This window comes from Melanerpes formicivorus, unplaced genomic scaffold (assembly GCF_026170545.1).
Source record: "Melanerpes formicivorus ecotype bairdi unplaced genomic scaffold, bMelFor1.0.p_v2 SCAF_5, whole genome shotgun sequence".
Taxonomy (NCBI): domain Eukaryota; kingdom Metazoa; phylum Chordata; class Aves; order Piciformes; family Picidae; genus Melanerpes; species Melanerpes formicivorus.
The window spans coordinates 22,125,940-22,149,467 of record NW_027142357.1 but is presented as its reverse complement, the minus strand read 5'-3'; the positions used below and the strand labels follow the sequence as shown (position 1 = coordinate 22,149,467).

The 23,528-nt window shown below is 38.7% G+C and overlaps 1 protein-coding gene across 7 annotated transcripts in view; it reads left to right on the top strand.

Moving 5' to 3' along the window:
* The window catches only part of CSRNP3 (cysteine and serine rich nuclear protein 3), a 107,856-nt gene that overhangs the window by 62,045 nt on the left and 22,283 nt on the right, over positions 1–23,528 (top strand). For 6 of the 7 annotated variants that reach the window (XM_068138716.1, XM_068138718.1, XM_068138717.1 and 3 more), the window contains one exon: positions 12,296–12,466. In XM_068138716.1, coding sequence (XP_067994817.1) covers positions 12,296–12,466 — 171 coding nt within the window. Of the gene's footprint in view, positions 1–11,448; positions 11,511–12,295; positions 12,467–23,528 lie in introns of those variants that run through there. The other variant, XM_068138721.1, reaches the window with a different exon arrangement.

Genomic DNA, 23,528 nt, shown 5'->3' with positions numbered 1-23,528 from the left:
ACACTAACACACATGGAGAAAATAAGGCATATAGTCCTTCAGATACAGCATAATTACCGTGTTTGTCTAAAATGAGTACAGTGGATTTTAAGTTTAGATTTATGAGGCAGTTTGGTATGGTACAGTACAGTAAGTACATAGAAAAAATTAACAGTGTGCACTAAAATAACAAGAGGAACATCCTTACGGAACAGCAGTCTCACTATTACATGGGAATCGCAGCTCTGAGGTACAGCTACCTTTTCTATACGTGCACACAGGAAATAAAAAACAAATGGTTTTCCTGTGGATCTGGCACTTCACATTCTAAAACATTCCTATCACTATTTAAAGAACTTCAAAGAAAAAGATGCAAAGAATTCCCGAAGCAAACAGGTGTTCTGTGCTGCTGCCAAGTTACTCTGTAATACACTACCCCCCTCACCCCCCACGCATCTAAACTCTATGGAATCTATGGTTTATATACATGTTTTGTGCTGTGGTTTGAATTTTGGATGTCAAGCTTCTTCAAGCAAGATAAATAGAACCAAATCTTTCTGCATGCATCAGACATTTTGGGGACAGAGACATGATTCTGATCTCTGTATTACTGAAGTTTAGTGTTTATTCTAGTAGTCTTAGTTTGTTTCTAGAGCTGAAGAGCTGAAGTCCAGTGTGTGATTTTTTTTAGTTTGAGCATATACAATGTTTTATTGTGTATGTTAGAGTTTTGGTCTCATTGATTTATTGTAAAAACGAATTTGCTTTTGTTGAAAAATACATTTATTTTGACAGATGCAGTGGTTCAATAATGAACATTTACATTTCATATTAATTGAAGACTTATAGGTCATGATTTAGGGTCTGTAATGGTAAATTTTTGGAAATTAATTCCAAAGCTTCCTTGTTTTCCCTGAAATAACAGCAGATGATTCTGCTATCTGAACCTCTGAAGAAAAGTTACTTCTTCTAACCTTGATGTTTAGGGTTTTTTTCCCATTAACAAGTAGGTGGAAGGTTAACGTGAAGTGAGGCAGGTATAATCTATTGCAAGATCAGTAAAACTGCCTGAAAGATAAATTTACATGTAGCATGTCAGTATCTGTCTTTGTTCTTGCTCTCAATCAGTTACGATTCTGAGAAAAACTGGATTATGAACATGCTGTTCATTCAATAAAAAATCACTAAACACCATCGCATCTTTAAAATGCTGATGCAATTTGAAGTCCTACTGGTGAGTTTTGCTCATTGTTGCTTCATTGCTCTTTTGTAGGTTTTTTTGACCCTGAAAAAAGGGATTGAGTATAGGGAAAAGATACGAATCATCTACAAATGCACACAAGCCAAAGACATTGACTAGGTTAAAACAGCTTTGGCATAAGTAGCATGGCTCTAACTGCTCCATCTTTCCACAAATATGAATACAGTATTCTAATGAAATCTGCGATTAATGGGAGTTGTGAATAATTGCTAACAAAACCAAGACAAAACAACAAAAACCAAAAGGGAAATCGTAAGGCTCTTTTGTCTTTCAGATTTGTACATAATTCTCTCCAACAGCACCCCTTCCCCTAGTCTTAACCTCCACCCTCCAAAAAAAAGTTTGCATTTCTGGGACACCGGTTTCAGTTCTCTGTCACTTCATATCTTTTTTCCACAATGATATAGGGAAAATGGGAAAAGTAGCATAAATATGTATGACCATAAACATTTGTTGGAAACTATGCTTAATATGTAAGTTGTATGAAAGTAAAATTAGGGGTAAAACAAAGAGATGAGATGCTTGGTTTTTTTCAGGTTTTTGTATGTTTAATGCAAAAATACAAGCGAGGATACTTGTTAAAATTATCATCAGAACATACTGGACCACTTGCATTTAGGCTTTCTGATGAAAACATTGATGCTGTTTGGTTACTGTTTCATAAAGCATTTTGTGAAATAGGTAATTTGATGTCCCAGATCAGTTTGGAACTAGTTAGTATTCTGCTCTTCAATAATCAATATGGATTTGCATATTTATTTTGTCTAGTGTGAAATAGGAAATATAGGCATCATAGTGTGGAGCCTGACCCTCATCAGTCTTTCTGAGGAATGTGGGCAGGAGCTAGAGCAGTGTCATTTACCGATTGTAGCTTCACCATCCTGTGTAGTCCTCGGAATTTGATGAGAAAATGCAATCAAGTGATACTGCTATGTAGGGTAAGGCTGCAAAGTAAATTGATGGTAATTGTACCTTTCATTAGCATGCTTCCCCTTTGAGGGTAGAGAGGAGTTTGGGGTTGTGTTACACTTATTTATTTCATAGTGGTAAATCACTTCTGTGCATGGCTATAAATAAGTCATGTTTTTTATCTGGGCTGAAAATCAGGATAAATTGATTTGTGTTGAGTTCTGTGCTGCTGCAGCTATTCTGCTGTCAGTGCCTCAGCTAGCAGGTCCAGAATTGGCCGGAGGAATCTGTAGCACCCTGCAATAGAAGTCTGCCTAAAGCAGCAGGAACTTCTGTGGTGTCTCTGCAGCTGCTGTCGCCTGCCGGACCACATGAGCTGTGGAAGGAAAGGAAGACAGGCCAGCACCAGAGCTTATGTGTCCCTGCTGGGGTTCGCATCTGGGGCAAGAGGGATTCTTTTCTAAACTCATCTCCCCGTGCTCCCTGGGGGTGGGGCCAGGGCTTCCCCATTGATGGATGCCTCGTGGGCATTTCTCACCTGAGGAGCAGCTGGCTGGGGCTTCTGAGAGGAAGCTCCTGCCGTAGATTAAAGAGGAGGTTGGGTTTTTTGAATAGGGATCTGAATTTGATAATGAACTTCTTAGTGATTTAATTATATTTGTTACAACTGAACAGAGTCTCCTTGAATGTGTTTAAAAAGTAAGCTGGATTGCAGATGTTTTCAGTTGAACTTCCTAAGCAACAGCAATCTTTAGTAAATGCCATTTGTGCGTGGGTGAAAGGATAAGCAAAAAAAAATATATATTGAAAGCCACAAAATGTATTTATTTATAGCTCTTAGTGTGGACAGCAAATGATAGTACTGCCTACTTCCAGCATGAACTGTGACAGCTGAGCAAGCTATTCTCAAGCAAACATTTTTGTCATCAAGAATTTTACTGGGGGAGGGAGGACTGTGGGGACTTGAAGTGCTTGCAGAGCTGCCATTGTTTAGCTCTTTTGTAGTACCAGAGGGTTTGTTGAACCACTCGCTACTAGAGTAGCACAAGGTTTAACTGCGCAGCTTACAATTAACTCAGGTGTTTACCAGGTGTGAACCCTCTTCACTCACTCCTATTGCTAAGCAGACGTCTTCCAACAATAAAATGGAGAAGTAAAAATTGTAGACTGTTAACCTTCTCAGCTCTTCCAGAAAAGACAGAGTTGATAAAGCAATATATCATAAAATACAGAAAATAAAAGCAAAAACCCCAAACAAACAAACAAACAAACAAAAAAACCCAAACCAACCAACCAAACAAAAAATCCTCACCAAAAAAACCCAAGAAACAACCAACCCCCAAAAAAACCCAAAAGTACCTCGGGCTGAAAGTGTAAGCCACATTCCTTCACAGCAGTATTTTTCAGGACAGTGTAGGGCAGATAGTTAATTTTGTCCTAGCAGAGTCCTCTGGCTGAGATACGGTTGAATGGTCGTAAGGTGCTTACAAATCAGGCAATGCTATGGGAATGAGCTAGCTACTTAGTGTCTCTTCATCGCTGTTTCAGTGACAAGAGTGCCTTGGGAATTGGATGGGAACATACTTAATATTAGATCTGCAGCTCTTCTGTCAGTCTTCTGGAAAAGTTTTCAGCTGAACTGAACTGAAAAGGATTTTGGAACACATTTATTATGATGCCAAATCACTACAGCCACAAAGTCCGGATTTTCTTTAGTATTGCAAAAAAGTGAAGAGAGTCAGCATTCAATTTTAACACAATTGGGATTTAATTTTAGGTCAGCCTTGCTGTAGTCTGTAGCTTTATACATTCATGTCGTAATAACATGATGCACCCTCTGTCTGCCTTCATCTGTGTCAAGTATACAAAGGTTCACAAGCACAGGTGAGTAAAAACCTGTAATGTGTAATTTTTGCTGGCCAAAAGTATGAAGATACTATTGGAAAGACTGGCTGTAACTGAATATGCGCCTTAAAAATCCCTCCTTGGGTTTATCAGTTTGGGTTTGTCAGCTATTGAAATTGCTGAGAAGACTACTGGCTTACAGAGAAATGTTTTAGTTTATTGATTATGCTTGCTTTCTCTCACTTCATGAAAGTAAACAATCTCATACTGTGATGCTGTGGTCACTGAATTTGGGGATTTGAAATCTTAGTGTTGTTGATAATTTTGACTGTTACATTAAAGAAACTGGACCTAGGCTGTTACGCTTTCTCTATGTCTATCACATATTTGATAGATCTGTCATGTTTTCCTTAGTGTTTTGGGTTGGTTTAAGTCATTACCTGATTTCAGATTAATTTGTAGGAGAACTAGTAGATATTCAAGTATTGTGCAAATGGGTGCCAAGATGGAAAAGAGAGAGCCTTGTAGTTTGCACTAGTGAAAAAAAGTTGCACTCCAAGTGCTTGATTATTGAGGTAACCACATAGAAGAATGCTTAACCATGACCCAAGGGAAGAGCAATGAACAAACCCCCCTGCTGTTCCTTAGGTAATCCATCCAGAAGAGGCAAATCTATAAAGAATCAAGTCCCATTTCTTTCTAATAATTATTTTTTTGGAAACTTGAAATTAAATTCAACTTCAGCTTTCTATCTGTTAACTGAACAGCTTATTTTTATGTTGTGCTGTTTTTAGAAGTGAATTGTCAAAACTCTACATATGTGTCAGCAGCAGGAGGAATGTTACCGGTTGTTGTATTGCGTAGTTGCACCATTTCCTGCACTCAGTAATTTGTTGTGCGTGTTATGTGGGGGTTTCAGTGAACTTCCTTCATTAGTGTTTATTACTGAAAAATTATTATTGCTAAAATTCTCCAGGAGCTTTTAAAAAAACATATTGGTTTTCCAGGCTGAATAGATATACTGTGTATGGTGAAAAGTCAAAAAAGTAAGTTAAGAGGATTATTTTTACCTCTTTTATTTTTGAATGGCATTCTTTGTGGGCCTGAATGCCTACTTAGGGCTGTCTTAGATGTGTATTAAACTTGCAGAGTGCAACATTATATTTTGGTTGTGCATTGTCCTTGATTTAGATAGAAAACTTGAATTATTATAGCCATAAAGCTATTTTTGAAGACAGTAATTTCAAGACATCACAGCCTTCCAGTAGATATTAATATTTTATATTTTCCAGTACGAATAGTTTTATTGACTCTCTTCTCCAGGGAGAAAGAGGCACTTAAATATTTTTTTACTAATTTTGACTTCACTTGAGGCCAAGCCTTGAATGAAGTCATGATTTTACCCTCGTACTGTGGAGCTATATTCATGTTATTGGTGGCAATTGAATGTCGGTTCCTACTGACCAAAATTGGTTTTGTTTATAGGAGCCTGTTTCATACATACTTTGTCAAATATTTCTGCTGAACAAAATAGTAGATTTTCTGGGTTTTTGAGATGCAGTTTAGTTTCTTGCTCCTAATAGCTGGGACAAATATTTATTTGGTGTCTTAAAAGTGTGCACAGCATGTGAGGGTATAGAAAATTTGGGTTAATGATGTATGTTCCAATTTTAACGTTTATTACAGAGATAAAAAAGAAGATATGAGAGACTTTTATGCTTTTGTCTTCAAATAAAGAGAAATGAAACAGGAAAAATAAAAAGCCATCAAAACAAAATATTTTTATGTGTTACTTGTAAGCTTATACCATAAGTTTTAAATGACTTGCTCCTGAAGTCAGAACAACGTAATCTGACTGTAGTAGTATCAGGGGCACCACATCACTTTTAGTGTTCTCCTTCACTGAAAACCTGGAGGCCCCTGGAGCTCCCAGCTTAGGGCATAAAAGAAGGTATTGCTGCAGCTGTGTGTTTTCTTGGGTGAATGTGACAAGACAAAGGCACCAGGTTTGACAAAATCTGCCAAGCTGGAATTTGAATGCTGAATTAAGGAGAGGAAAGTTGAAGCAGTCTCCATTAGGGAACGTGCTGAGCAAGCCTATTGTATAACGCTGCAGCAGTACTAAAACGCAAATGGCTGCTGGCTGTGCGCAGGCAGTTCTTTAATATCTCAGGATTTGGTGCATAATAAGCTTAGACCATTTTTCATTCTACCTATCTGATGATTTCTTCTTAATAATAATTAGGATGTATGAAACCTCTACATTAAACATACATACATAATTTAATTTTACCAGTATATGACAAAAGAAATCCTATGTTAGAAGAGTAACAAAATTTGCAGAGCTAAGCCATGAATAATTGGCAAATAGCATAACTTTTGCCACCCTATGACCCTGACTGTGTATTTATTTTGGTATCCAAATCAATGTATATTTACACTTTACAAATGCCTGTTGAAGCTAAGAATATATTCCACAAGGGTACTGCAAATGGTCTGTGTTAGGGCTGCATCTGCTTCACAAATCCGTTCTACTGAGAAGCTGAATATATCAGAACTGATCTGCTGATTGTGCTGGCTTGTTAAAAGTGAGCTGAGTTAATGTAAATCCTTAGCTATGTGTTCAGTCAGATACATAGCATAGATGAATACCTGCTGAATAGTAGCACTCAGCTTTGAGGACACTCATATATTTTATCTCCTTTGTTTACCTTCTTTATAATTGGCCTCCAGTGATCATGACAGTGCATGGCTTTGCTGTTTCATTTTTGTTTCTCTTAAACAGGGAAGGAAACTTTAAACTCAGTATTTTTGGCTCAAGGGCCAACTTCTGTAGAAAATGAATTTTTAATAACCTTTAACTTCAGTCCTTTCTTTTTTTTTTTTTTTCCTCCAGTTTTGCCTCCTCTATTTTGCTGCTACTCAGTCCATATTTATTTGTCATTCTCAAAACCTGACTAATTCAGGCAGGTTTTCATGTATTTGTATACGTCTTTGGTATTTGAGATAAGTCTCCATTAAAAATTTCAAAACTTCCCCCTTTCCAACCACTGTAGCTGCAAGATTATTTTTAATTACTATTTTTAAACATAGATAAAACAGTTTCCCTCTTTTCACTTTTACCATGTTTAAACATAGGTGCAGGTACATGTGCAAGTTGCAAAGGAAATAACACAAAATCGGGGGGGGGGGGGGGGGGGGGAAGGGAGGGGGCAGAATCAAAACAGAGAGAGAGTAAGAGCAAGCTTTTCCAGAAGAACGTATTTAGAGGTCAGAATAGCCAGCCTAATTGATTCCTGCCAGAGGCAGTATGACTTTATATCTTTACCCTTGACTTGACTTTTAGCCTCTATTTATTTAGCCATTTAAATTGTTGTAGCTATTTCTTTTGACCAACCCCTTGGCAGTCTTATTATTGACACTTTCACTTCACTTCCTCCATATTTGAAGTCACAATGTTTGAAAATATTTTTGAATGAAAGTGTGTAGGCTACAACTAAATACTGTATCACTCTAATTCCAAGTGTTACTGCTTTCTCAGTTAAAGTAAGCATTGTGTAGTGTAAGGTGTATTTCCTCATAGGGACATTGTGACTAAATATTTAAATTGTTATCTTGATGTTAACTTTAGCTGTGATATACAGACTTCATGTTTTAAAGATGTAATTAAGGGTGTCAAGAGAGCTAAGTTGATTTTAAAGTGTCCAGGAGATAAATTAAAGGAATCCAGTTGCTTTTTATTGAAGGGGAAAAGGATTAATGTTCAGAAAAATAATTTTGAAAATGAACTATCATTCCCTCAGATACCCTGTTATTTAATACATCTACTTTGTTTTTCAAACATTTCCATTTAAAGTGTTTTAGAGTTTATCAGAATCCCATCGTGTTTGATGGCAAGGCAAAATTACAGTGCCAGCAGAGCTTGTTTACTTATGCAGAAGCCCAGTAACATACTGTAGGGAGGAGCATGTGTTTCCTAGAAGTGTCAGGGTGGCTTTAAGTACCCTGTCCTCCCAACCACTCAGTGAGCAGAAATACTTCTTTTCTTGTAGTAAGGATAGGCTGTAGTCATTGAGAACCACAGGTCTTTTGCTTCTGAGTTAAGGTTTCAGGATTAGTTCCTAAGTCATATCTGCTTAATGAAATAAGAAACAATGCAATTAGAGGTTAGATACTTGGGAGTTAAATGCTTTGATCCCCAGCCTCTGGGTGGTTACCCTCCAGCACAGAACCTCAGCTCAACTGTTTTCTATTGAAGCTCTCTGTGCTACACAGTATTCACTCCTGAAGGCAAGTGCATAACCCTTCCCTTTCAAGAACAGAGCATAGATCACTCTTTCTCCTAAAACACCTCTTTTTTTGTAAAGATCTGCTGCTGAATGGGTTTCCTGTGATTTACTCAGTAGTTTAACAGCTAAGGAACTCACTAGTATGCTGGAGAGCTGAATCAGTTCAGTAATTGCTGCCTCTAAGCTGCAGTTTAGCAAAGAGCACCCGAGTCCTTTGCTTAGGGGGACACCATTTCACTCTATAGAAAAGAATGCCAAGATTCCAAGATTCATAGTCCAGAGAGTGTGCACGTGTAGCATGCCAAGTGCTGTACCGTATTTACCAGCTTTCAGGTGCATACACAGCCTGGCCTAACCTTTCCACCCCTTTTCCTTCTCAACGAGCTCTTCCCTCATACTCCTTTTGGGTTTTGTTTGTTCTTAGACACCTTGCTTGAAGGTGACTTGGATGCAAAGTTTTTCAGGCAACTCAAATCTCTAAATTCTGAGTATGTCCAGAAGTGGCCTTGGTGCTAGGAGAGCTTCAAAGTGAGGAATTGAGACTCTGAAAAATCTCCCATGCTGTTGAAGAAGACAGGTTGGTGACAGATGGGCAGAACCTTCTAGGAAAGAGGTTTTGATGTGAGGACTGATTAAAGACTTGGGCATTTAAAATGTTACTGGTTTCTCAGATGAAAATAGTTGTTCCTCAGTCAGCAGGTGGTAATAAACCATTTGTATGCCACTGTGACTTCACAGAAGTAGATTGAGCAGGTATAACTGTGATGTGGCAGTGTGTACCTGTTGAGACTGCACATCACTCCTCCTCCTTTTTTTCTCCTGGTCCTAGGGAATCTGACACTGCTTCCCAGAGCAAATGCAAGATGACTGTATCAGGGACCAATACTCCCTCTGTGTTACTCTCAAGAATTGAATACCTTCTGATGGGAATGCATGTCTTTTCATGGAAATCATTAACTCAGAATTGGGAAGAATCTGTTTGGATAGTAACTGAGTATGCATTTTCAGACCTGCAAAGGTTTTTTGATCACTTTCTCTTCCTTCTGGCTGATGAACACTTTAGCTACCATATTAAAAGACAGGTAGTGTCAGCAAGAGGCTGCTTTGGGTTGTTCCCCAGGGTAGGCTGGTCAGGGTTCACAGCTGTGAGATCAAGAGCATAAGCATCAAGTGCTTTCCAGCAACTGCAGCAATCAGAGGACTCAGCTTTGAGATGGGTAACTCAATGCTGCAGTTCCAGTTGCCTCTCCATTGCCATTCCCTCTCTGAACACCCCACCAAGTATAGCGGTATTTTCTAATTCTGTCCAGGATCAGCAGATGCACTGCACCTCCCTTGTAATATAATCCCTATTGGTGATTGGAATGAAAATCTCACTGTAGAGCATCAAGGAGACCTCAGGGACTTCTCTTCAGCTATTTCCACTTTGTGGAGGGTACCTCTGTGCATGGAATGCTAACACAGCATGCTGGTGTACAGTGGTGCATTTCTGCTGCTGCTGTGATTTTGAAGGGTCTCTGGCTGTAGTTTTGGAAGGCTTGTTTTGTTGTGGGTTTTTTTTCTGCCTATAAACTAATATGAAACTTGTTCATCAGTAGAGCAAGTCAGATGAATTTATAAGAGCCTATGTTGTATAGCAACATTCAGTTGTATGCTTAGGGGAAATTGACTGCAAGGATGAGGAAGCAGATCCATGTATCTGCAGTGGTTGTGGCTAGATTTCTTATCCCATTGCTTTCCACTGAAGCATTAAATACTACTGCTGGAGACAGGATATTAAACTTGGTGCAATCATGTATGTGCTTCTCAGAGCTTTTACTTCTTAAGAAGAGAATGAGCCTTCTTATTATAAAACTTCTGTTCTAGTCATTGCAATAAACTAATATCATAAAAATATTGTATAATGTATCCATAATTTCTGGGTTTGACTTAAAAAGGCAAGTTTAAACCTGTCTATAACTCTCTCCTCCTATGCTTAGGGGCTGGGAAACAATGCAAAATGCTTTGTCAGCAGAGCAAAACAAGTAATTAGAATTCACTTTCTGTTGCATTGGGATGAAACCATTATATTCTTGCCACTTCAATCCCAAAATTTCCTATGGATAGACTTCAGTGTTCAAATTAGTTCTTCAAATTAGTCCTACAGACTTTCTAACCAGGTGAACCCATTAACTTTTCAATTTACTTTATCTTTGGTAGCTCTCAAATACCTGTTCTAGCTTTGTATCAGGTTGCAAGACTCTTCATGCTGTCTCATAGAATTATTTAGGCTGGAAAAGACCTTCAAGATCATTGAGTCCAACCACTAACCTGCCACTACCAAGTCCACTGCTAAACCATGTCCCTTAGCACTGTATCTACATAATGGTTGATTTGTTTTTCCCAGGAAGGAAGCTGGTATTCAGGCTTGCATAGGAAACTTTAGAACTACTTGCTGCTACACTAAGGGTGAGCAAAGATACCAGAGGATCTGCTGAAGTGCTGTGCTTGCAGGTTCAGAACATAGCAGCTACATCACTGAGACTACCTCTGTATTATTAAAAATTGTTAAAAATATGCAAGCTAAGGTCAATGTTCTTTGGCTTCTGCTGCCAAGTGACAGGGTACAGTCTGCAGTGGCTAAGCTGTCAGCCCTCTGCCAAAACCCGTGTGCCCTCATCCAGCCTACCTGCTGCGAATGGACCTGGCTCATGCTTCCTCCTGTGTTATCCAGGAGCGTGTGAGGGCGCCTGGGCCAAAACTCTGAAATGTGCTAATTGTTAAACAGTATGGTCAGTACTGGAGTCTCTGCCATAACGATGTCTTCTTTACTAGTAGTCATTTAGCCCAACATATGTTAACTTCCTGACAGATTTTTTTGGTTTTTAAACACACAGCCCCAGAAATACTGGTTGGAAGGGGACTCTGAGGGTTATCTAGTCCAACTTCTAGATGGAGCAGAATGCAGATGGCTCAAAGTTAATGAGTCCTAAAGGCAATTGCAGGGATAAAAAAAGTCCTGTTTCGGTGAGAAATGTAATTTTTTTTCTTGCTTTGAGTGTGATTTGGCAGATCCCTGTGATTAATCCATAGTGCTAGGTTGTATGCCTTTCTTGGAAAGTCTAACATGTCATCAGTCCTAGACAAACTTTTTGCTTGCTTGCCTCTGCAGTGCTGTGGGCAGCATGGTGGCAACTGTCCTCTAAGCAAGCTCCAGCTGTCCTTGACCTCTGCTCAGTTAGTTAAAGGTACACTTTCTCCTTAATCACATGTAATTTGTGTGATATTTCTACTGCTGCTGCTAAATTTCTGCTTGAATACCTTTCTTTATAGTCTACTCAACCTCAGGAGTATATTAGGCATCTCATTTCTTAATGTGGGAAGGAAAGAGTTTGGGAGGTGATTGGTGTCTTAGAGTAGAGTGGGGAATTTCTGAATGCCAGTCATTTATTGAGCACTAAATTGGCATATGGTCTTTGTGACTTTGTTGTCTTTTATCTGTCCATAGTATTGGAATTATCAGATGGATTTCTCATAGGGGTGATGTGACCAATGATTAGATCACACATGGGAACTGTAGTGTTCAGGATAATTTCTTCTTATTTTATTTAATCCCTGATTGTGAACATTACTTCTCCCTGTGGCAGCCAAGGGAGGGACCAAATGAGGGTGTTTGAAGAGAAACTCTCATTTTTTTTTAACCTTGTTTGATATTTCACAACATAATGTAGGAATCAGATATGCTATTGACATCAAAATGGGAAAAATACTCCCTGAAAGCAATCTGTTTCATGTTATTCTAGCAAAACAACCATCTCCATACATGTCAAGTTAGAGTATGGCTTACAATGGTTTTTTTCTTCCCTATGGCTTTTCTTTCCTGTGGCTTCACTATCTTCTAATTAATTACATCTAATTTCATACTAAATTATTATTCAGGACTTGGAAGTGGCAGCTTACTGGTGCTTCTGAGTATCTTGCATATTCTACAGTTGGGTGTTTCAACGCCTCATTGCCTCTGTTCCTGCTACAGGTGCATGTGACAGCATCGCAGCAATGAGTGGAATTTTAAAGAGGAAGTTTGAAGAAGTTGATGGCTCCTCACCTTGTTCCTCTGTGCGGGAATCAGATGATGACATTTCTAGCAGTGAAAGTGCTGACAGTGGTGATAGTGTCAATCCATCCACTTCTAATCATTTTACCCGTAAGTACTAAAGTTGTGTATCTACAGTTCTTCCAGTTCCTCAAATAAAATTAACGTTATGCTTAAACACAGTGATTTTAAATTGAACAGATGGTAAAATAGACTGTGGGGTTCAGTTTGTGACTTGCTCAAAATCACTTAAGCTTGAAACCTTTGGCCTTCTTGTTAACTATGTAGAACTATTTGTCATTGTAAAAATTGGAAGTCACTTGGAAGCCCCTACCTATTTGCTGTTTGAATTATGTTCATAGTTAATGCTGGGAGTTGTGTGCAAGGCATTTCAGACAGGTGCTTTAGCTAAGATTCTCTTTTCTTTATCTAAGTGTTGTGCAGCTGTTTGCTACCTGCAGTATTGGATAGGTGAGAGTTTTCCAAAGAAAATAAGGTTTCTTTTATTTGGAACTGAGGAACATTGTGTATGAGACTATTGCAATAGTTTCCATTCTTTCTGTAGAGGAGGGTATCTCTGTACTAGGCAGTGGTTTTGTGTGCAACATACATATCTGGGAGAATGAATTTACAGTTTCCATTTGTAATTTATGATATTCGATGTAGGTGGTTGTACTGTTTTATTAGTGAACTGCATGTTTCAAGAAGCATGGGTTTGCCTCTGTCTCACATTGATCTCCCCCACTGGAGTTAGTGCTTGTAAAGATACTAAGACTGTGGGCCAAGGAATAGGTGAGGCTCCTCATCACAGTGCCATCCTTACAACTGTGTGGGTTAGATTGTGTCTAGAAATCATGTCTATAACATGTGACGACATGAATATTGTTTTAACTTACTTGTGTACCTAATGCTGCTGTGCAGTAGGAACTAGGGTTTGGGTATGGGGGTCCCAATCCTCTTTGCTCTAGCATGTAGCACTCCTGTGCAAAGGATTGCAGAGGCACAACTCCTCAAATGTGTTTAAATGTGACACTCCAGATGTAGTATATTTAAGATGCAGTATTAGTAGGGGACCTATTTTATTGAAATGCCAGTAGAGCTTTTTGGTAGTGTTAAATATGTTGGTGGCAAAATTATCTGCATGCTGATTTTTTTTAACTTTAAGGACTTAGATGATTATTCATCATAGACTGAAAGCAGACCAGTTTTACAACAATGATTCCCATCCTCATAGAAGACAACAACTTTATTGTGGTGCACAGATAATACACAGAAGGCTTGTAATTCAGGGTAGAAACTTGGAAATTGCAATACTTGTGTGTAACAATAGGCTTTGATTGCAATTGACAAAATAAATATAATTAGGTTTTGAATAAAATCTGCAAGGGGAACTATGGCATTTGAATGTTGAGATTAATGATCTGTGTAACTGAGATAATTGTGGCCAAAGTGATAAATGTTTATCTGTGCATGCACTCACGCACACATACGTAGAAATTGTGCATATTACATTTTTTAAAATGCATTTTATATAGATCAGTTGGTGATACAGAAATAAACTGTATGCATGTGTACTGGTAGTGATTTTTTTTAAGGTATTTTTGTCCTTGTTAATAGATTCAGTAGCCTAAATTCTAAGATACTAGTACAGAATAATCTCAGTATTATGTAAAGCTTGTTTGGGAAGTGAGCATTTGAACAAGTGGCCTGGGTTCTGTATTTGAATTGGCAAATTTCAAGGTCCTGAATAAAAAGACTTCTGGAGACTTATTTTCTGTGTCACTGGAACATGGCATCTTTCAGTGTCTTAACTGTCTGCTTTGCTCTGACTGTAATACAGTGTACTTGCAGGGACTTGATAAAGGTGAAAATGTATTGGTAAGAAAATAGAGGATATTGATGCTCAGAAGAGTGCAGAGTAGAAGAGTGGTGTTATCCCCATCTACATCCAGACTCTCTTATTTTGTACCTGTAAGGAGGACTCTCTATGTTGCTCCTAATAAGCAAGTCAGATTTTGTCAATTTATTGTTAAAATTCTGTGAGATTTTGCACCTCCTTATTTCTTAGTATTGAAACTCACCAGTTACATGTTTTCACAATTCACAATCAACATAAACCAATTGAGCAGTGTTAAAAACCCACTTAGCTAGCCTTAGGCACATCTGCTATATACAGGAGCAACTCTGCACTTAAAAGATGACTCTTAGTTATGATGTGTGATAGTAAAGTTAATGTGTGTTTGCAATAAAAATTAGTCATGGTTATGTTTAAAATAAGTAAGATGATTGATGAATGCTGACATGTTTGAAACTTAGTAACTAACTACCTCTAGAAAAACACCAGGGGCTTTTGTGGAGATTGGATTTTTATTTTGTTTGTTGTATTCTTCTCATATTTTCCTGGGTCTTTATGTGCTTTGTTTCTGGAAGGAATGCTTTAATTGTAAAATCAGTGAAATTTTTCTACACACAGGATTTTTTTTCTATACCAGTTGTGTGTGTGTTATTGGATGCTGTACATGGCATGAGTGCTTTTCCTTGTATGTACTTAGAGTTGTGGGTTTTTTTAACTTCTAGGTTTTCTAAAAGTATTATTTGAAAAAGCATATTGTGAGTTCTTGAAAGTAATAAAAAATTGAAGTGATCCTATTTGGCCATCATGTCAAAACAGGGTAGGTAGAAATTGTAAATGTTCACATCTCATGAATAACAGTGTCTTACGGAGCTACTAACTGATGCTCGCTTGAAAACTACCTGCAGATGTGTTGTACAGTAATGAAACTGTTAACAGGGTACATTGAAGGGTGGTGTGTTCATTCTGTAAACACATTCATGCCCCAAAATAAAATAGAAGAGCTTTCTTGTGTTGAATATTTGAATCTGTACTTTTAAAAGCACGTGGAAGAGTTCTGTGAGACTTTTTCAGTAAACAGAGTAAAAAGAGCCAATGCAGAAGAAAGGCATGTATCACAGGCCAGGAATCCAGTCAGCCTGAGTACCTTCTTGGTGGAGGTTATCTTTCTAAGTAATTTCCTGATTCTTTGTACCATTTTCCTTTATCTTTTGTGAGACAACTGTCAGGTCCTGTGTTCCATCTTCCTTCCAGGTTGTTTTCATCTAAGTAAACCTGAAGTTCAGTAGTGGGTCAGGTAAACAAGAAACTTTCAGCTATTCTTTTCCATTATCCTTAAGGCCAGTTTAACCTGCCTGCTAAAGGAGGCACACAGCTGCTGTGGATCATTCAGGTGGGGCAGAAATGCCAGAAGATAGCTTTGATCTCAGCAATTAACCCTATAGCAGAAAATAGATGACTAAGCTGTCTGTAAGTGCTATCCATTGTGACTACTGCACAGAGATAAGTACAGTTTCTTTAACAACAGAGTCATTTAAACAAATCAGACAGCAACCAAATAAATAAACAAATCCCTAGGCTAAATTACAGGCATCTTTTTCTGAGTCAGGAAATGAAGCTACAGTCTGTAAAGCACAGGCAACTTTTGCCAGGTTTATAACAAAAAAAAAACTGAATAAATGCAGGATTTTCTTGGTCAGCTATGTGTATGTATACATCTGCACATTGTAAAATCTCTTAAATGGTGATGGAGTGCCTTCATGACAAAGAAAAATCCCTAACATCTTTTGTATTTAGTTTTCTTAGTCTGTTGAGGTAATTTCTATTTGATTCAGCAAGCCATTAGTCACACCACATATTTACCTTAATGGATGCCAAAACATATTGCTAACTAGTCCATGCACTTGTCACATTTCATAGAATCATAGAATTGTTAGGGTTGGAAGGGACCTCAAGGATCATACAGTTCCAACCCTCCTGCCACGGGCAGGGTCCCCTCCATAACAGAAAGAGGGATGTTCATCTTTGAGTAGCAATCCAAGCATGCAAACACACTATTAGGACATCCATTTGTCCCTTTTTAACTTACAGGTACATGGAATACAGGGCGGGAGCACACCCAATGTCATTTCAGCTCCCCTAAATTGCCCTGGTGAGCTAGGGCACCCCAATGCTGTGTTTCAGCAGCTCCACAGCAAATTGTCCCTGACAGTTCCTGTGATTACGTCTGCTGAGGGATGCTGAGTTCCGTGCTCCAGCTCAGATGCTGGAGATTCTTACTGCCTTGTGGAGGTACCTGCCCCTAAATGATGTATGTATTTTTCTGATAAAGAAAAATTATCCAAATTTATGTTTAGAATTGCATGCCATTGAAAGACTTGGGAAAACTTCTTAAAGTCCTGTCTTTTACACTGTGGTGCTGGTAAAAACTCCTTTTATCACAGATCTGTCTCTTAAGAAACATATTTTGAGGAGCTGCTGCTTTCCTCTACCACTTCTGCTTGAGTGTAGTGTAGCTGAAACTTTTAGACTAAAACCTTTATTCAGAGGCTTCTACACCTGCAGTGACAGGCAAAATGTCTAGCACCAGCTGATATGATAAGCTGATCTTCACCTTCAGGAAGTAGAACCGTTGCACATTCTAGTTGATACCCTCCATCAATTGTCTACATCTTGCTATTCACATTATGGCTGTCACTAGCAAGGTTATCCTGTAGCCAGCCATAATCTTAGGTCTTGTCATTCTGCTAGTTAGAGTACTGTCTGCAAAAGTATTGGATGCCTTAGCTTGATTATGAATGTGGCTGGTCAGTAAGTATCCTGAGAAAACCCTTTGGCTCTCAACATCTTTTGACTTTACCAATGAAGATAAAAAGGAATTTGAAGATACAAATACATCCCCATTGTGCTTCTTTCAGAGTGCCCTTAAAAGTACTGTTTCATTACTGGTTCATGATGGACATCTAAATGAGCTAGAAGTGATGATGCTGGCTTATTATGGGAAAACACTCTGAAGGTGTAGCTAAATGCAGACATTATTTTGTTCATGACATCTTGCAATTATTTATGTGGCCTGCAACCAGGCTTGGAATTTTTTTTCTAATGAGGAATATATTCTTAGCATTATTTGTTGGCTCATGTTATGAATTGGAAACAGGTTGAGAGATTCTAGGCTTTGATTCTAAAAGAAGTCAGCTCACCTGGGCAGTGAAAACCAAGAATGCAAAGACATTCCATGAAATGTGGTGCAAAGGCTTTGCTCAAACACAGGGCAGTGTATGCCATGACAGGGTCTTGCTTGCTGTCTTTCCTCTGGAATAGCAACTATTGTAGAGGGAGTTGTGAAAAAATGTAAAGAGGTGTTTGAGGCAGACACCCACTGATTTTTTAGGGAGATTTGTGCAACTAATTCCATTCCTATATTTTTGAAAAATTTTCTCCTATAAATGCTCAGATTTCCTAGGTCATACAGAGGGACAGTTTTTGCCTTACATGATGGACTTTTTTTTGGGCTTAGATAACACGTTAAATACTTTTTGTTGAAGATGTTTGTGCCAGATATGTAAAAATATGTTTACAAATGCAAAGTCATGAACAGCTGAATGGGTAGCTGTATTTGTAGCAAAGGGCAGAAGTTCACAGAAGTCACCCCTTAGATGGGACAAAGGATTGCTGGTACTGTCTCAGGAGAGTTCAGCAGATACAGTTGTTATGCGTAGGTATTCCTGCAAGGGTCTGTGGTAGGAGCTTTCCTTCTCCCACTGTTCAAAGCTGGGGCCAGGGTCAGAACTAATCATCTAGGAAACAGCAGCTGGCATTTAGAGTAAATGGTGAGGGCAGAGCAGCTAGCTGTCTCCCCTGCTTGCCACAGACTGATTGTATTTGCAGAGTGGAGAAGCTGAACTAGTGTCACAAATGTCAAAATATTTTGGATATAGAAGGTGCTGAAGAAGTAAGCTTAAAGCTTTCACTGAGATTTTAGCAGTAGAATTCCAGCTTTTAGCATGCATCCCAAGAATTTAACATTTCTGTGAGATTTTAGACAAAATTGTGACAGTGAGGTAAAATGTTAAAGTACAAATTGAAAACCTCTCCTATTCATGTCAAACTTGTCTGTGAGCTCACCTTTTTCAAACACCTTTCCAAATGTGACATAAGTAAATCTAGCATTAAGCAAGTGTTCTCACTGAGCCCCTCCTGTGAGGTGAAGGTGAATTTAGCTTTGGCTTTACCCAAAAGGAAGGAGCAGTGAAGTGCTATTAGGGTAGATGTCGCTGTTATACAGCATTGTTCCTGTCCTCTCCAATTTCTGCTACTCAAATTTATGCCTTTCTGAATATGCAGTTCCCTTCAGTACTTCCAGGTTCAAATTTGTTCCAGAAAATACCTTCCTGCCCTCAAGCCCACATGTTTCTTTAGGAGGATATAGTATGTCACAGCAGTTCCTTCTACTGTGGTTTTCCAGCAAGTAGGACATGCATTTCACCACTAAGCGTTTAAAATGTGTAAGTTTAGTGTGTGGAGATTCCTAGAAAAACTCCTTTTGGGGAGGCAGTGGGGTAAAAAAAGAGGCAGGAGGCAGAGTTAGAAGCAATTTATGGAATATGACCTTTTACCAAGTTTTTGTTTTCTATGAAGATTGTAAAGTGAGCTGTTTTTTTATAAGTGGTGTTCTGACCTGGATTACCATGATGGATTTGCTTTGCTGTTCTGTGGCAGACTTGAAACACTGCGTGGGAAAGTCATAGAGCAGGTGGAGAGTGGTGTTAATCCTTCTTGCCATTGTAGTTTATATGGCAGTAAGAGTGTGTAAAAATCAGGCAAATGGGTAGTAGAGTATAAGGAAATCAGCATTTCCTCTGGTCTCAGATAGAGTTTTAATTCAAAAGGCTGCTTCACACAATTTTATTCCAGCCTTGTGAAATTTTCATGCGCCTAAGATATTTCTGTGCTGGTGACAATGGATTGCTTTGCCCTTATTGATGCAAGAGTGCTAGTAATCTGCTGGGTTGCCATATGGTTCACATTTATTTTAATGTGTCTTTGACATCAGGAGAATAGCTGAGACAGCAGAAGAAAGTGCTTATGTGTTGGAGTTCAGCCAGAACTGAGAGCATTGATGTTTTGTAATCAAAGAACTACCAGTTTTCTTAGTAAAAAATGTTTGAAATACATGATGGGCTTAAAATACCATTCTTATCAGGGTTTTGTAAAATTAGGAAGCAGGCTTTATGTTTCATAGCTTAATACAACCACAGTGGAATCTATTCCCAGGCTGGGGGGGAAATTGGGTCCTCTTTTGGCCATTAAGCATGAGGAGGGAAATTCCTTGTCTTGCGTGAGTTTCACACTGCTGTAGCTACACTGCCCAGAGATCAAAATAAGGATGTTCAAAAGTGAAGAGAATGTGTAGCTGTGTGGTGCATTGTGCATTTACGAGAGCAATTTAGGACTGCCAGGTCATTAATACTGGTGCTCACCTATTTCCTCTGTTGTAGTTTATTCTCTTACAAATGAAACTTGGATAATTCTCACAAGGCTAGACTGGACTGTTAGTGTAAATACTGATTTTTCCCCTTTGGAAAATCCCTTTTCATGGGATTTGGAAGTTGGATGAAGACATCTGTTACCAAGACTTAAGAAAGGAATTATTAATAAATATGATAAAACCTGGATTTTTCAACTGTGGAAAGAGCTGCAGGGCTTGTATGTTTCACTTTTTACAAATTCACAAGTAGATAAAAAATGGTTATAGAAGATCAGGGGGCTGGAGAGATGGGGTTGTTCAGCCTGGAGAAGAGAATGCTCCAGGGAGACCTAGTAGCAGACTTCCAGTATCTAAAGGTGGCCTATGAAGAGACTGGAAAGGTACTGTTTATAAAGGCCTGTAGTGATAAGACAAGGGATAATGGTTTGAAATTAGAGAAGAGTGGATTTAGATTGGATGTTAGGAACAAATTCTTTACCATGAGGGTGGTGGAACAGGTTGCCCAAGGACATAGTTGAGGACCCATCCCTGGAGATACTCAAGGTCACACTCAACAAGGCTCTGAGCAACCTGATCTAGTGGGGGATGTCCCTGCTTACTGCAAGGGGGTTGGACTAGATGACCTTTGAAGATCCCTTCCAACCCAAAGCATTCTGTGATTCTATTCACACATTTCTCTAGGCTTATGTGTAAGCTTTTTGTGCCATGGAAATTGCTTTATTCTCAGTTGTTGATGAACAGAGGCTGTTCTTTATTCTTTAACCTTGTGTGGGAAGTCTTTCTCCAAACCCAGAAATTATCTCCACATTTGCTTTGTTTGTTTGGTGACAGAATTCCAGCACAGACCAATGCATTGTGCAACATACTTTAGTAAGGATGAATCTGACAAGGAAGTTTTATTGTCACACCTCTATTCATCTTGACTGCCTTTCTCCCATTAATCATCAGTGAAATGAAGGTTCATGTGACACAGCAGCCTAAGCGAGAGAGAGCAGCAGCCATGGAAGCTAGCTTACAGAACATTTTTATTTTTTAAGGCTATTGTTATTTTCATAAGAGCTGTATTGTATTTTATTTTTTTTACATTGATACTTTCCTCAGTTTTGACTTTAATTTTATTTTTTTGGGGTATCTTTGAGAAATGAATTAGTGTGTCTTCATGTTTCCCACAAACATATGGAACACACTGTGTCTGGAAAAATCCATTTAAAGCATTTGATCAAGTACCTAGAAGCTTAAAAAAACCCAACAACTGAGGAACACACAGTAGTCCCTGGCAAACTATATTGTGTGCCATTGCTATTAGCCACTGGGTGATAAAAGTTGTCCTTTTTCTGTTGATAGATAAAATGTTATCATTTAAAATTGCAAGCACTGAAATAAAAACAGTGGTAATAGGAGCTACAACTTAGTGTCCCAATGCAGATGATCTTCAGCTATGTGTATAATTTACCATCTATAGGAACAACCATAATAATGTTCTATCTTTTGACAGTTGGTCTTCCTGTGTCTAGTAAACCACAAGTCAATCTGTGTAATCTGGAGGGGTGGTAGCAGTATGGGGAGGTAGTAATGTGTAGAAAAAGGTTATCTTGAATTAGACAAAGCTTGTTTCCTTTCAGTGTGCAGTCTAATGAACGAACCACTGCAATCTCAGTTTCTTGGAGGCCTGCTGAACAGTTACCTCTGTTCTGTACTACAGTCAATGACTGGAAAGGGGCCTTACTGAAATATTGAAAACTAAAGGAGTAGAAGTTTTTAAAAGATTATATGGAGGATTTAGGCATGGCACCTTTCTGCAGGTCTCTGGCTTCCTGTACAAATGTTCTTAAATTTTGGAAGCCTGAACAATTCCTTGTATGTTCAATAGCCAAAGAAGTGCAGAAGCCAGGAATTCTGCATGAAGAGAAATGGCAGAAATTAAATAAATTACAACTGCTGTGAGCAAAGGGAATTGCTATGAGAGAGAGGCTACTGACTGAGAAAAAGATAGTAAATGCACCCTCTGTGTATGTGTGTGTAGGCAGATCATGAGCAAAGACAGCAAAAGAAGATGCACAGATAGCAGGTCACGTTTCCAGGGCAGGCCAATCACACTTTGCTTAAATAATTGTTTGCTCTTTAAAGTTTTCTTTTAAGTTGTTTGGCCCCATCTTAGGAATTTTGTTTACAGATAATTGCCAGCTTTGCCATAAATGGTCTGTGGTACAGATGATTTCTGCTGTTATCTTGGGTCAAGAGCTGCATGGATGTGGCTGTACCGTGTCCAGATACAGCCCTGAGTCTCCAACAGCTGCTTTTACATGGCCAGGAGCTGATAAGCCTACAGGACCTGACTTGACTCCATGTGGAGGCAGGGCAGTCACAAGCAGGTTACTAACTGTGTTCTACACTGCTAAACCCAGAAGCAGAGCCACTCAAATGTCAAATGCCAAAAATCAAAATTTCAGCAGCTGGTACAATTTCAGATGGAGAATTCTTTCAGTCCTGTTTGAAGATATCCTTTTCTGAAAGCCTTGTTCAGATACAGTCACCTTTTCTAAGAGATAGTTCTGTAGCAGTAATTATGTTCTTAACAGTATCCTTCCCTCTGATGATTGATATATTTTATGCATTACAGTTCTTAGGTATCTATCAAAAAACCTTAGTTCCATACATGGAACAAGGAACTAAAAATTATATTCTTTAAATACCTTAGAATGGAGTAATTTTTTACTTCCATGGAATATATCAGACTCGTAGTATATAAATGTGTTAAAGTTCATGTGTGATCCATGGGACAGTTCTGGGTGATGATGAAAATTCCTATTCCCTGTGGCATCTTCAGTCATTATGAACTGTTAGACCCATGATAGTGACACTAATTTTCAAAAACCAACCTTATAGTTCTTGTTGACAGTGTATGTCCAGCAGCTGCTAAAAACCTGCGTCTCTGCCTAGCAGACTCTGTCTGCAGTAAATATCACCCTTTTTGCACAGAACAGATGATAGTGGCATCTACTGATATCACTTGTTACACAAGCAGATGGCATGTGCATACTTTTTAGAACTGGCCAAGAAAGGAAGCCATTACTCAGTCTCTTCTGGAAAAGTGTGATGCTTACACTCTGTGGATAAATTTTTAGATTACCAGCATTTGCTTCCCTGCAAAACCTTCGAAACTGACTCCAAAGATGTATGCAAGCCTTGTGCAATCTGTGACCCTCATTCTGAAAGGAGCTTACTAATTGATTAATGTCAGAAAATTCTGTCTGGGCATATGTTCCTGTTTTCTGATAAATCAGAAAATAGGTATTTTGTTTGTCCTTCTGCTCTGTCTTGAGTTAAGCAGTGTCCTTAGCAGTAATTACAACTTATTTGAACGTCCTATTTAAGGTACAGTGCATGCAAAATAACATATGCCCCTGATTCTCAATGAGATGATCTGATATTCTGAGTTCTGGTTGGCTTAAGGCAAAAGAGCTGAATGAGTTCTAAAGCACTTTGTTACATTACATTCTAGACTACTGTTGTCTTTCTGTCTGGCCTCTTACTGAAACTATTTAACATTTTGTCTCTTCTCCAGTGGCCCAATATGGACTCGCACTGACACAGGGTCAGAAAGTTAAAATACTCAATAGTCTTAAGTTATTAAAGCAACCGATACAACAGATTTGGCATTGCTAGTGATGAATGTACTAACTGCTTGAGTTAATAAATCCCAAGTAACATCTGACAAAGTCAGATACCAATCTGTGGAGTAGTGCTAGTACAGTAGAAATGGTAATTCTGGCAAAAGTTGAGCTGCCCAGGGAGGTGGTGGAGTCACTCTCCCTGGAAGTGTTCAAGAGGGG